General features: G+C 58.3%; 2 protein-coding genes across 5 annotated transcripts; one reads left to right on the top strand and one right to left on the bottom strand.

Moving 5' to 3' along the window:
- Window positions 1–4,416: 4,416 nt before the first annotated feature.
- Window positions 4,417–8,342, bottom strand: ALYREF (Aly/REF export factor). The gene is made up of 6 exons (XM_045888260.3): window positions 8,013–8,342; window positions 7,436–7,567; window positions 5,766–5,913; window positions 5,093–5,156; window positions 4,824–4,998; window positions 4,417–4,730 (listed from the first exon to the last, which is right to left on the bottom strand). Exons 1-6 carry the CDS (start codon window positions 8,247–8,249, stop codon window positions 4,716–4,718), a joined length of 771 nt encoding a protein of 256 aa, XP_045744216.1. The 5' UTR covers window positions 8,250–8,342; the 3' UTR covers window positions 4,417–4,715.
- ANAPC11 (anaphase promoting complex subunit 11) lies at window positions 8,307–13,137 on the top strand. 4 transcript variants are annotated; one of them, XM_045888263.3, is made up of 3 exons: window positions 8,307–8,412; window positions 9,357–9,476; window positions 12,825–13,137. In XM_045888263.3, exons 2-3 carry the CDS (start codon window positions 9,368–9,370, stop codon window positions 12,968–12,970), a joined length of 255 nt encoding a protein of 84 aa, XP_045744219.1. In that variant the 5' UTR covers window positions 8,307–8,412; window positions 9,357–9,367; the 3' UTR covers window positions 12,971–13,137. The 4 variants fall into 4 exon arrangements, with proteins under 4 accessions (XP_045744219.1, XP_045744217.1, XP_045744220.1 ...); XM_045888261.3 differs by having other exon boundaries at window positions 8,388–8,511; XM_045888264.3 differs by lacking the exon at window positions 8,307–8,412 and adding an exon at window positions 8,783–8,962.
- The last annotated feature ends 326 nt before the right edge of the window (window positions 13,138–13,463 follow it).

Raw genomic sequence — 13,463 nt, forward strand, 5'->3', positions numbered from 1 at the left:
CTGCGGGAACTCCCCATACTATTCTCACTTTTTTTTTTTTAAGATTTTATTTATTTATTTGACAGACAGAGACACAGCGAGAGAGGGAACATAAGCAGGGGGAGTGGGAGAGGGAGAAGCAGGCTTCCTGCTGAGCAGGGAGCCCGATGGGGGCTCGATCCCAGGACCCTGGGATCATGACCTGAGCCGAAGACAGACGCCCAACGGCTGAGCCACCCAGGTGCCCCTATTTTCACTTCTTTCCTATAAATCCGAATATCAACACTACAAAATAACACCTAAGGACATTCACAGTTAAACAGAGAAATAGGCTGATGTTACTAGAAATGATAAGGCTAAGACTGAATAGAAATTGGTAGCTGTATCAACTTCAGCAATAGCTTTACATGTCTGAGACTATTCCCATAAAACTTACATGACACGAGGCACTGCCAAGAGACACGAAATGTGCTTCGTCACACCCAACAAAACCAACCTTTAGGGACTCTGCCGAGCATGGTGCACGCTGCTAGCAGGACACTCAGCTCCACCCGGGCCTCCAGTGCTCCCAGGTGGAGTCCAGGGAGGCGCCTCTTATCTGTGATCACTATTATTCAATCCAGATTTTTTTTTTTTAAAGGATAAGGATAATAAAGAAAAGAAAGTGCAAGCGAAACCACAGGGAGATCCCTCTTCGCACCTAACGTCTGGCTAAGATACGGTGGACAGGGCGAGCTGGGAACCCTGCGCCCGGCCGGCCGGCAAGCGTGTGCCCGAGCGGCCCTCCGACCCAGCAACTCCTGTCCTAGAGACACATGTTCACGGAAGACCCAGCAGCCCCTGGTGGCAACAGCCCAAAGGCGGGTCCACCGCACAGTACGGATAACAAAGCCGTCCATTGTCACGGAGGGTCGATTCGTGCTAGCAAACGGGTCAACTTTGAAAACGTGACGCCAAGTGAGAGAAGCCTGACACAGAAGGTTACGTGTGGTACGATTCCATTTATGTGCCACGTCCCAGATCAGCAAATCCGCAGACAGAAAACAGGCTCGTGCACGCCAGGGACTGGGGGAGGAGAGTAGGGAGTCACTGCTAGTGGGTTTGTTTTTGGGGTGATGAAAACATTCTGGAATTTGAATGTGGTGTTGGATTATGAGCCTGTGAATACCGTAAAGTCACTGTAAAATTAAAATTCTACCTTCCAAATGGGTAAACTTCATGGTATGTCAATTATGTCTCACTAAAGCTGTCCTTTAAAAAAAGCCTTATAGGGGCATCCGGCTGGCTCAGTGGAGAGCACGTGACTCTCGATCTCAGGGTTGCGAGTTTGAGCCCCACGTTGGGGGTCGAGGTGACAAAAAAATAATAAAAATAAAAAATAAGTGAAACAGAGCGCCTGCAGTATCAGGGTCTGGAGAGCACTGGGGAGTCAGTTCTATTGCTGCGATCACCCTGTGTTGATTGAATATGTTGTTTTTTTAAGCTTATCTTCTTTTTTTTTAAATTTTATTTTATTTGAGAGAGAGAGAGAGGGAGAGCGCGCACAAGCAGGGGGAGGGGCAGAAGCAGCAGACTCTCCTGCTACTGAGCAGGAGGGACCCTGAGATCACGACCTGAGCCAAAGGCAGATGCCCAACCGACTGAGCCACCCAGGTGTCCCTATTTTTTAAGTGATTCTATCCCCAACATGGGGCTCAAATCCACGATCCAAGATCAAGAGTCACACACTCCGCCAATGGACCTGGCCGGGCACCGCTGACATCCTGTATTCCCCTCCCCACTGCCAGTCTGTCCCCCATCAGAGCGGACATCTGTGAGGGCAGGGATTTCTGTTTCCAGCACAAGGGGATGCTGCCTGGCACGTGGCCAGCACTCACACATTTGCTGGATGAGTAAATAGTTTTCTTTAAACTCAAAAAATAGAAAGATCCTTTCACTAGGTTCCTGGGAGGATGAATGAGATCTGCACGAAGGCCCGGCAGTGCGGGAGGTATGACCTTCGACGGCTAGTAGCCGGGGACGAAAAAGATGCTGAGGCTACGTTCCCACACTTACTAGACTGTATCACAATTTCTCACTTTTGTCTTTCTTTTGACTCTCAGCTCCCTGAAGGCAAGACCCAAACCGTGCTCACTCCGGGGATGTGCACAGACACACAGTAGGTTAGGTAGGGGGCCCCAGAGGGCGTCGGACAAGGGCAGCCATCGCTCATCGCATCCAGGCCCCCGGCTCCTCTGTCTCCTACAGTCCTCAAGCAGAGAGGCCTGCTGCTTCTCATTCCAGATTGCTCCGTGACCACACGCGTCTTTGCTCAACTAAGGAACAGCCAAGAATGCGCTCGGCAGCTGACTGGCTCCTCTCCTCCTGAGCCACCTGAGGACAAGTCAGGCCCAGGGGCTCCCATCCCTGTAGGCCTCCTGCCACTCTTCCCTGGGGCTGGCTTCCTGCTCATCACGTGAAGAGTAACTCAGACAGGCCAAGTGGATCACGTACCCACTTTTGGACCCACCACTGAGCTTCCACACGTACCGCCAGCCAGGAAGAGGGCCGGACAGCGTCCCAAGTCCAGGCTAAGGAGGCAGCTCAGTCCATCTGGGTGGCTGTGAGGGGCGCTGGACAATTGCAGTTCAGCGTCTGAGCAGAGAACGTGCAGGAGAAAAACATGTAAAACCACCAAATAGTATCTCATCTTTCACTCATTTAACGATACTTTGGGGGACAGAGAGTGCTGGCCTTTGCAGGGACACCTGACACTGTCCTTTCAGTGGCTAGATGCCCGGTTTGCCTTGGATCATGGATGCTGTCTCTGCATACACAACAGCCCCCCTTTTCCCTCTCGGGAGCATCCCAGCATAGACAGAGTTACAGGCTCCTCCAACTCCTGAAATAAAAGGTTTCTTGTTTCACAAATGAGGAGTTAAGGTTCAAAGCGATCGAGGCCGCTCCTGGCTCATAAGGAGTCTGCGTGGCTCCATCCACCCCACTGGACTCACGAAACCTCAGGGTCATTTCCCCCCGCCCGTGGTCTCCCCAGCTCCTGAGATGTCACCCCCTCCAGTTTCTCCTGTCACCTCCAAACCTCCCTGGGCCACACCACCTGCCGCTGCTTTGCTAGTGTCCACGTGTCTACAGCTGCTAAATTGGCGACGTCCAGCTCCGAGCACTCGTGGGACGCCTATCCGCGTCTGGTCTCTGCCTGCCTCCTAGATCCCACACTGAGCGTCGCCCCTTCCCCTGCTTTCCTCTTGGGCCTTTCTCCCCACACATGGCACCCTCAGCCACGGCTCCAGCGCCTGAGCCGCCCCCCCACGCCCCCCCATCCCGGTGGCCGTCAGTCCGAGCGCCTCTGGCCTCTGGCCTGGGCCCATCGTCCCCCTCCAGCAGGTGTTCTCTTCAGGCAGCCCCCCACCTCTCCAAGGGCGGTCTCCCCACCTGGTGCGTGGCTGCCCAGCGGACACCACCACCTCCCAGGGACACCGCCCCACTGTGCCCAGATCACCTGACCTCGAGCCCGTCCCTCCCTCACGGCCACAGCAGCCAAGGCCGGGCACATTCCGATCCCTTCCCGTGACGCTGGGCTCCTCCAGGGCTGAGCCAGGTCGTGCCAGTCACCCTTCCGTCCAGCGCCTAGTGTGAAGTAGGCCGTTCAAGCGGCAGCCGCCGGCTCCGCAGTGACAGCAGAGGACCGGCAGTTAAAGGCAGCGCCACCGCTGAGCCGCAGGGTGTGTCCCCGCCGTCCCGCCACGAGGCTCTGTGCGCCGCCACAGCCCGCCGCCTTCCCAGGTCTCTCTGTCCACGCCGCCACCACCTGCCACGCGCTGCTGTACCCTAGACCGGGCCCGGGGGCCGCAGATCCAGGGCCCTCAGGTCTCACTGGCTTTGGGGCACAACCGGCAGCACCTCTGGAGGAGGAGGGAAACCCTGAGGATTTCAGCGGGGTCTCCCTGCCCGGCCTCCCGCAGGGAGCTTGGCCTCTTCCGAGCAGCACGGCAGGGCGAGTGCCCAGGGCACATCTCTGGCTTGCTCTCTTCTGTCCCAGAGGGAGTCCAGACGGGGCAGCCATCTACCAGCCCCTCCGGGTCTGTGCGCGTCACTCAACTGCTACAGCTCCCCCGGGCATTCCACCGGGATACGACTTGAGGACACACTTGCTGGCTGGCGCCTGCTTTGACGTGAGAGACAGAGGAGAACAGGAGGGGGTTATGTTACAAAGTCAGAGCTGCTGATCCCTGGGTCTGAGCAGCAGAGCCCCAGGAGGAGAGGGACAGCCCAACCGGCCGTCCAAAATCCGGCAGCAACCTGCGGCGCCCCATCCCACCCCTCACTCCACACTGCAGGTAACGGGGGCGGGACGGGTGGAGCAGAGACAGGCGGGACTGCTCCCCACGCTCCCGTCAGGCCCAAGCAAGGACTGCGACAGGGGACGAGTCACATGGCTCCAGTTCCACACACGTCTCTGTTTTATTATGGCAAAGGTGAAAACACCACCTTCCCCACAACGGCAACCGGTAACATTTATCCCAAAAATAACTCGGTACAAAACAGGGCTGCTTCAGAATTTAAAAAAAAAAAGGAAAGAAAAAAAAAACCTTTACATGAGTTTTTAAATCCTATTTTAAAACACAAAAGAAACAAATCCATCATTGGCTGCACAGTCCCAGTCCACGGCCCCCTCCCACCAGGGAGCACGGAGGAGACATCTGGGTCCTGCTCCACTTGAGGATCTGCCGCTCTCTTTAACTGGTGTCCATCTGAAACGCACACAAAAATCACTCACTCAACAGGAGGCCCCTGCTTCCGATCAGTCCCTGTCCACCCCCTGGCGCCCCTCGCCTGGGACTTACTCTCGCGTTGTAAGCGTCCAGCTGCGCATCCAACTCCTCTGCAGAAAGCTGCTGCTTCGAACTCCGGCCGGTGCCTCTGCCTCGGCCCCGGCTTCCTCCACGAGTGCCTCTCCGGGTGCCGCCGCCGCCGAAAGCCCCGGAGCCACGGCTTCTAGTCATCCCGCCTCTGTTTACGCTAGCAGGGAAGAGGGAACCCACTCACGTGCCGTGGAAGGGCCTGCAGGACGAGTGCCCCCAGGCCCACGCAGCGTCCCAGCCCCGGAGCTCACCTCTGCGCGGGTCTCCGCTGCGTGTCAATCTGTGACGTGACGAGCTGAATGTTCATGGGGCGGCCTGCGGCAGAGAAAACAAGAGGTGCCCCGGGTTAGAGGGCTCTGAGACGCACCAAGGGGTGCCGCACCCCGGTCTCCATGCAAGCACCGGAGAGGGGCTCTGTGTATCTCCAAGGCTCCCAACAAGGGGAGCGGCCGAGCGATACCGGTGGGAGAACGAGATGCTGCCAGTGACAACCCCACCGAAAACCTCCTCACTCCTTCTTGGTCCGGGCTGGGTGGGTGTCTGGCCAGGTGTCCAGGGTGCTCATGGGTGGAAAGGTGTGGGTGGCCTGACGGAAGAAGAACTGGTACCTTTGTCTTTACGACTACAGCCCCGCACTCAGAGGTGTACTATGGCGGTTCTGAGAAGGCTTCACAGAAGTGAGTCTTCCGGAAGGAGCTGAAGGAGGGGAGGGATGTAGCTTGCTGGATGGGGGTTCACAAGAGGTTGGTCCAGATGTGTGGGGCAGCATGAGAGGTGGCAGAATGGAAAAGAGAGACAAAGGGGCGAATGCAAAGTGTCCTCAGCCACAGGATAAGCCATACTCCTGCACGGATGGCTGCCAGCCCCAGACTCCACAAACGAGCCGCAGCCCCGCCATCATCCTGGGTCCAACCTCAGACGCACCATCCAGGGGGACGCCGTTGTACTGTTTCATAGCTTTCAGGGCGTCTGCCTTCCGTTCAAAGTGCACGTCAGCTGTTCCTAAACTGCGCCCGGAGCGGTCATAATGCACAGCTGCCTTCTTCAGAGTCCCGAATTCAGCGAAGAGCTCCTGGAGGCCGGGAAGAGCAGCTGTTAGAGAAGGGGCTTCCCCTCTGGTGGCCCAGGGCAGTTCCCTGGCAGTGTGAGCTGCTCTGGGGTCATTTCCCTGGGAGGCAGACACGGATGGGGGCAGGGCAGTGGTAGTGGAAACCAGGGGAAGGGAGGGGTGTATGGGACAGCAACTTCCTGGAGCAGCTGGGCCTGAGGGCTCCTGCCAGTGCGGGGACCTTACATCTGTCCCAGGATGCAGGTAAAGGACCACAGAGCCCACCAGTGAAGGGAACAAGAGTAAGTCGCTACCTTCTCCAACAGCGGAAAATTGACAACACACCCAAGGACTGTACCAAGAAACAGCAAAGGCCAAGATCGCAGAGCAAGGGATGCTATCCGACATGCGGACCAGCTCCCAGGGCCCGGCGGTTTGGGAGCCCTGACCCAGCCCCTCCCCCAGGGCAGGTTCTGGCTCACCTTTCCCTCTCCTCCTACTCAAGCCTGCCGCAAAGGCTGAAGTCAAGCGCTGCCATGGAAACCGCCCTGACCTCAGGCAGGCTGGGAGTTGGAGAGGGAACCCGGGGTGTGGGGCTACTCCGGCCGCAGGCACACAGCGGGAAGAGGAGTTCACCAAAAGCGGTTTCCAGTGGATGCCAGAAACCACCTTAAAAAAAGTGTTGAGACACCGTGAGTGCTCACCGGCCTTGCTCTGTCCTCCCACGGTAGTCAAACAAACAGCTGGGCTCTGGGAAATTGAACCCAGGAAGGCCCAGCACCCTGACCCAGCCATCTCTGGGACTTATCCCCAAGATGTCTTTACTTAATCAGAAAACAGGTTTATATGCCTTTGGAATTCAAACAAAAAAAACAAAACAACAAAAACAAAAAAACCCCTGAAAAACAGAAACAACCCCCCCCAAAAAAACCAGAAAACAAAAAAACCCCAAACAAAACAACAAAAAAAGAAGCTTCAACCAAAGTTGAGTTTGAGAATCATGCCACTAAAAAGACCACGAGAAAAACAAGGCACAAGTTCCGTAAGACACGGAGCTTGGGGCTCAAGGCAAACGGAGCAGGAAAGATGCCCAGCACCATCCTGCTTCTGTGCTTTGCCTATAAATTTCCACAGAGAAAGGTCTTTTTCCTCCCAACAAGTCACTAAAACAAGTACAAAGTAAGCAAAAACCGAACATCCTAGGTGAGTCGCTAACACAGGACAGGCTCCCATTAGGCCAATCTTTCGGGCCAAGAAGTAAAAGCTCCGGCAGAGGATTTTCGTTTACAGAACACATCTCAGGAAGAGCAGCAGCCCCTCACGCTAAGCCGGGGGCCTGTCTTCCAACACACTGACCTACTTGTCGGACTTTCAACTGTGCCATGACCTCTGCTTCCATTCCTGCACCCCTTAGAGGGGACAGGGGTGGCCCCTGGGTGCCCGGGAGGGCTCACTGTCCTGGGGTGGCAGGGGATTCAAGACCACATCCCGAACAGGACCAATTCGGCGAGGGTGAAGTGCTCACCGGGAACCTCCCGTCCCTTACCTGAATATCAGCGTCGGACACTCCAAAATCCAGATTTGACACCAGCAGTTTCCCACCAGTCTCCACGCCTGCGCCACCCCCGAAGCCGCTGTCGAAAAGGTCATGCTGCCACTTGTCAGGAAGCTGCTTCGGCTGGAGAAGAAAGAAAACACAAGAGCGGACGCAGACCCATGAGTGTGTCTTCGAGACTCCCTCGCCCTCCCGGGCAGGCCGCCCTCTCCCCGCCGGGCCGGGAGGGAAACGCAGAGGCCGGTCGCTCGCCCCTTCCCGCCCACGCCGCGCCAGGCCGCAGCGACCCAGCGGGACCCCCCGGTCCCGCAGCCCCTCCGTCCCCTCCAGCCAACTTCCCGCCGCCCGCGCGGCCGCGCCCAACGTCCCCTCGGCCGCCGCCGCCACGAGGCCCGGCGCCCAGCCGAGACAAAGGCCGGGACGGTCTCCGCCTCCCGGGCCCGGCCCGCGCGCGACCCGGCTGCCCGGCAGGCGCCCGCGCCCACCGGCCCGGCGCAGCCCGCCGTCCTCCCCGCCGCGCCGCCCCTCCGGCCCGCCGCCCGCCGCGGCCCGCCGCCTCCGCGCTCACCCTGCTGTAGGGCGCCGGCCGGTTCCTGCCGCCGCCGCCCGCCGCGCCGCGGGCGATGGCCGGCCGGTTCCGAATGGGCCCGCCGCCTCGGCTCACTCGCGCGGCGGCCTGCGCTCCGCCGCCACGGCCGCCCTGGGAGCCGGCCCTGCCGCGGCCCCGGCCTCCGCCGCGGCCGCCTCGCTGGCTCCGGTTCAGCTTAATGATGTCGTCCAGAGACATGTCCATCTTGTCGGCCATGGCGGGCGCGGAATCGGCCTCGGCTCGAGCCCGCGCGTCAGCACGCCGGCGCGTCACTTCCGGAGCCGCGCGCTGTCTTCCGGTGCCGAGGCCTTGGAGAGGCCGGGGATTGGCTGCGAGGGGGCGGTGGGGGCAGGGCGGCGCGTGCGCGCCAGGGGGAGAGGTAGGCGAGCGCTGCTGTTAAGGTGCCGAGCGGTGGCCGGTCGTTTTTGTACCTTCCCGCGCGGGCGCTGCCAACGGAAGGCGGGCGGGGCAGCGCGAGGTTAGGCCGGCGGCGGGGCGAGAGCGCGGGGCGGGGCGCGGCCGTTGGGGCGGGACGGGCGCGCCGCCCCTCCCCCCCTTGCTCGCCCCGAGCCTCGAGCCCGCACGTCTCCCGCGCGCACCCACCCTCTCCCCGCGCTCCCGCGCCTTCTCCCTCACGCTCTTTCCCCGCGCCCCTGCGCCGTCCTGCACCCCACCCCTCCCACGCGTTCTCGCGCCTCCCCCCGCCCCCTCTCTCCGAACTCGCGCCCCGCCCCCCACCCTCTCCCCGCGCTCCCGCGCCCTCCTCGCACCCCACCCCTTCCCGGCACTTGGCCCTCTCCCCGCGCCCTGGTCCCGCCCCGCATCGCCCTCCTCCGCACTCTCGTCGGGTGGTGGTGGCGGCGGCGTTCGCCGACCAAATCTTCGCTGACCAGGGCCGCAGGCTGAGCGGGCTGGGCGGTGGTTCCGTGGTGTGAACTCGTAGTCAGCTGGGTTGGGGTCTCTCGGGGTCCCTAAGTTAGTCCTAACCCTTTGAAAAGCACCGTATGGTACGTTTTTGCAATTGTTGGTGAAAGCCCAAGCTCCGTTTCCTGGACGCAGGGCAGACCGTGCAGTCTTTGTAGATACCCTGAATGTGTAGGGCGCCTCCCTCTTGGGGCACTCTGTCCCCCCAGGGGCACCCGGGCCCTGCCCCCGCCGTCCGTGCTGACGCATTTGTGCCTGTCCGTCCGGATTTCTCAGAGCTCTGGCAGCAATCCCAGCCCGTGCTGAACCTCGGGCTCGGAGCCGCGCCCCTTTGGTGCCCAGATGCTGTCGCTGCGCAGACGAAGTGTAGCTCCCTGACCTCTTTCCCTCCGCCTGTAGGCTCCGCGGCCATGAAGGTGAAGATCAAGTGCTGGAATGGTGTGGCCACTTGGCTCTGGGTGGCCAACGACGAGAACTGTGGCATCTGCCGGATGGCCTTTAATGGATGCTGCCCGGACTGTGAGTGTCCACGGTGTTCCCTCCCTGTTGAGCGTTGCCTGCTTGCCTGGCTGTGCCATCTCCCCAGAAATACCTGCACAGAGAGCTTGGGTTTTGGTGTCCCTTTCCTCAAGAAAAGTTGACAGGAGAAAGCCAGGTGGTTTGGGCCCACGTTCGTATAAAGAGCTCATCAAAAGTTTTCTAAGAAAAAGTGATGTTGCCTTTTATTGTGGTCAAAGTCCGCGGGCTATAAAGGTATGTTAGAACTCTGTGTTTGAAGATTCTCAATCGAACAAAACCCAGAATATTGTAGGGCTACCCCTCCCCCCACCCAGCACACAGGATCACAGCGGCTAAGGGACCTTTCCATCTTTGTTTCATGGTTTGGTAACCGCTAACTAGGACGCCTGGTTCCATTTCAGCCGAGTCTCTAAATGTAACTCCGACTTTTTACGGGGAGTGCTGTCACATCAGATGTGACGTGACGATGAGTCCCTAGGGTCACCTCCATTTCTAGTCCTTGCTTAGATTTTTCCTGTTGTCCATAGATGTCTCTTCACTGTGTGGTGTGAGCAGGATCCACGATTGCTTGCTTTGCTCCGCCCTGGCTGTTCAATATTAACATAGAACAAGGCCTTCCACCCCGCTCGCAACTTTTTCAAGGTGTCTGACCAGGTTTTAATCAGATTTCTTTGTGGTGGTTTTTGATTCATCTTTGTTCCCATTACGTTCTGTGAAGTAGAAACGCTTTGAGTCTATTTTTAAGTCAAAAACACATTTTTGCACCAATGAGTTTTGTTTTAGCCAAACCGAAGTGAACTTGAACAGAAGCAAGTTGACCCTTGGGGGGACAAGGGCGGTCCCAAGAGGAAAACGGGACATGGGGAATACTGAGGGGCCACTCTGTCCTGTGAATGACGAGGCCTCTTTTCTGGGGTCAGGTGAGTGCCCAGGATAATAATAGGGCTTTACTTTTTTTTTTAAAGATTTTATTTATTAGAGAGAGTGCGAGAGGGAACACAAGCAGGGGGAGTGGGAGAGGGAGAAGCAGGCTTCCCGCCGAGCATGGAGCCCAATGCGGGGCTCAATCCCAGAACCCTGGGATCATGACGTGAGCCGAAGGCAGACGCCTAATGACTGAGCCACCCAGGCGCCCCATATTCTAGGCTTAATCTTTACATTTGCTTTGGCTGAAAGGAAATCTCCTTTCCCAGGACTTAATCCGTCCTGATTTACTCAAATGGGTGGATGTAATCTTAGCAGATCACTGACTGGTTCTAGTTGATTAAGTTTTACATAGTCTCAAGATCCGGTTTTATTGAATCTACTTTAAGGCGCTCTTAAATGCTTCCTTAGGGACACAGCAAAGGCTCTGGGGTCCTGGATGGGCACCTAGAGAAGTCCTGCCTAGATTGGCTGTGGGAGAGTGAGTGGGGTGGTCAGGATGGCATGGGCACACAGCCTGGGCGCCCAGCTGCTGCCGTTTCAGCGGGGCCTGTGGCCGGCATCTCTGCACCTGCCAGTGTGCCCCGGTTTTGTGGAAGGGGGTCTGTTGGCCACAGAGGAGGGGGTTTAGAGCCTGATCTTCAGACCCAAGGTCAAATTTGAGAGCAAGTCGTAATGTGCCAAGTGTCTGACACGCTTAGGTGCTCTTTACACGGATGAGGTGACACTGGGTTTCTCTTGCTAAAATTGAGCTCTTGTGAGAAAGCCAGAGTGACTGAGGCTGTAATAAATCCGCTCCCAGTCCCAGAGAGCTTTGGGAGTAAAAGTCCTCTTGAGAGGTGTTTTCATGATGAAGGATTTCCATCAAGACACAAGCAAGTGCTTGGGTGGGTCACCGTCACTGCCCCTGTGCTCATCATATGCCTCAGGCGGGCTGCCTGCTGGTGACATTACTGGAAACGACTCTCGCCTCAGATGGACCGTGTGGCCTGTGTACTTCCCCATTAGCGGCCACCAGGGCATCCCCTGCCCCCCACCAGTGTATCCTCTCTTTGCAGGGCACTCATTCCAAGCTGAGTTCTGCTGGGCTCAGGAAGGCCCTGCGGGTGAGGGGGATGTAATCTCAGGTGTCACACCTAGTGGGCTCTCCTGGAACAGGGTCTCAGCCCCCCCCCCGCGCCCCGCCCCCCCACCCCACCCCGGTGGCTGGGGAAGCAGAGTGAGTAAGGTAATTCTGGATTAGCCAAGTATGTAATTTTCTAGTTGTTTTGTGATCAAAGTTTCAGAGAGACAGTGATGTTTTGTTATAAAAAGGATTTATGGGGCGCCTGGGTGGCTCAGTCGTTGAGCGCCTGCCTTCGGCTCAGGTCATGATCCCAGCGTCCTGGGATCGAGCCCCGCATCGGGCTCCCCGCTCGGCGGGAAGCCTGCCTCTCCCCCCTCCACTCCCCCTGCCTGTGCTCCTCTCTCACTGTGTCTCTCTCTGTCAAATAAATAAATAAAATCTTTTAAAAAAATAAATAAATAAAAAGGATTTATTTTTCATTTTTAAACATTGTATTTATTTATTTGGCAGAGAGAGACACAGCAAGAGAGGGAACACAAGCAGGGGGAGTGAGAGAGGGAGAAGCAGGCTTCCCGCCGGGCAGGGAGCCCGATGTGGGGCTCGATCCCAGGACCCTGGGACCATGACCTGAGCCGAAGGCAGACGCTCAACGACTGAGCCCCCCCAGGCGCCCCTATCCTCTTCTGATTACGGGCAGTGTGGCTGTCCCCCCGTACCCACCCATGGAGGTAGCATTTCCATGCATGTGGAGTGGAGTGCTAGCAGCATGTGCCCTGGGCCCCGGAGGTGGGGCCCTTTGAGGCCAGAAATGAAAAAGAGGTGAAGGTAGCAGCATGCGGACTCCCGGCTGCTGACAGGTGGGGCCGCAAACACCGCTCCTTCCACTGTGCTGGGTCCCTGCTGCTTAGAAGAGGAACCTCAGTCCCAAGGCCCCAGCTCTCCGACGCTTGATCAGAAGAAATAGTTCCCTGTTCAGATGGTGGCGGGGGGAGCGGGGGGAGCGGGGTGGCCCTAGATAGACCAGTGCTGGAACCTTGGTGTCCCAGGTGAAGGGGCAGAGCCGCGGTGCGTCTGTAGATGGGTCTAGAGCCCTCCCTGCAGCCGAGCACCCCCTCGCAGGGGAGGGCGGAGTCCGGGCCACCACTGCAGGCCTGTGCCTGTGTGCGTGCGTGCGTGTGTGCGTGTCCCGCACAGCGCGCTCACACTCCTGAATTCCGTCTTTTCTGAAACAAGTTGTGGGAGGCTGTGGACACAAGCCCCCGGGCTGCAGTGGGCTGGCGCAGGCGCCTGACATCCTCGGGCCCTGGGCCTTGGCCCCGCCCTGTGTGACTGGCGTGATGCTCTCGCCCCTCCCGCAGGCAAGGTCCCGGGTGACGATTGCCCCCTGGTGTGGGGCCAGTGCTCCCACTGCTTCCACATGCACTGCATCCTCAAGTGGCTGAACGCACAGCAGGTGCAGCAGCACTGTCCCATGTGCCGCCAGGAGTGGAAGTTCAAGGAGTGAGGCACCCCCAGGCCTCCAGCCGTGGACTGGCCGGCCGTGCTCTCCCCTGGGACGGCCCCCCTCTGGGCCGCGACAGGGTTGACACAAGGACTGGAGCTGCGTTTGTTTTCCTTCAAATGGTGACACTTTATCCAATAAGTGAAACCCATTAAATTACCCGAACCTTGCTGGAGGGCTCTGGTTGCCTGTTTTCTTGGTCCCGATGCCGCCTCGCCGTGCGTCGATGGGAAAACTCATGAATAAACATCTCGATGAGATGCCACCAAAGCTCTGAGTCACAGTCCCCGGAGGAGAAGGAGCGTAGGATCAGCCAGAAGAGCCTGGGGCCAGAGTAACTGGCTCTGGGGGCTTGAAAGGCCTGGTGGTGCCAACAGGGGCACGAAGGCCACTCACCCCGAAGCCGGGGACCGCCTCGCAGACTAGTCTGTGCGACTCGGACCCGGCACGGCCAGCAGCTGCTGCCCGCGGTCCCTTCTGCTGAAGGGCCGTCCCT

Source organism: Mirounga angustirostris, unplaced genomic scaffold (assembly GCF_029215605.1).
Source record: "Mirounga angustirostris isolate CCGP_5_RB_7025 unplaced genomic scaffold, mMirAng1.0.hap1 SCAF_17, whole genome shotgun sequence".
Classification (NCBI taxonomy): domain Eukaryota; kingdom Metazoa; phylum Chordata; class Mammalia; order Carnivora; family Phocidae; genus Mirounga; species Mirounga angustirostris.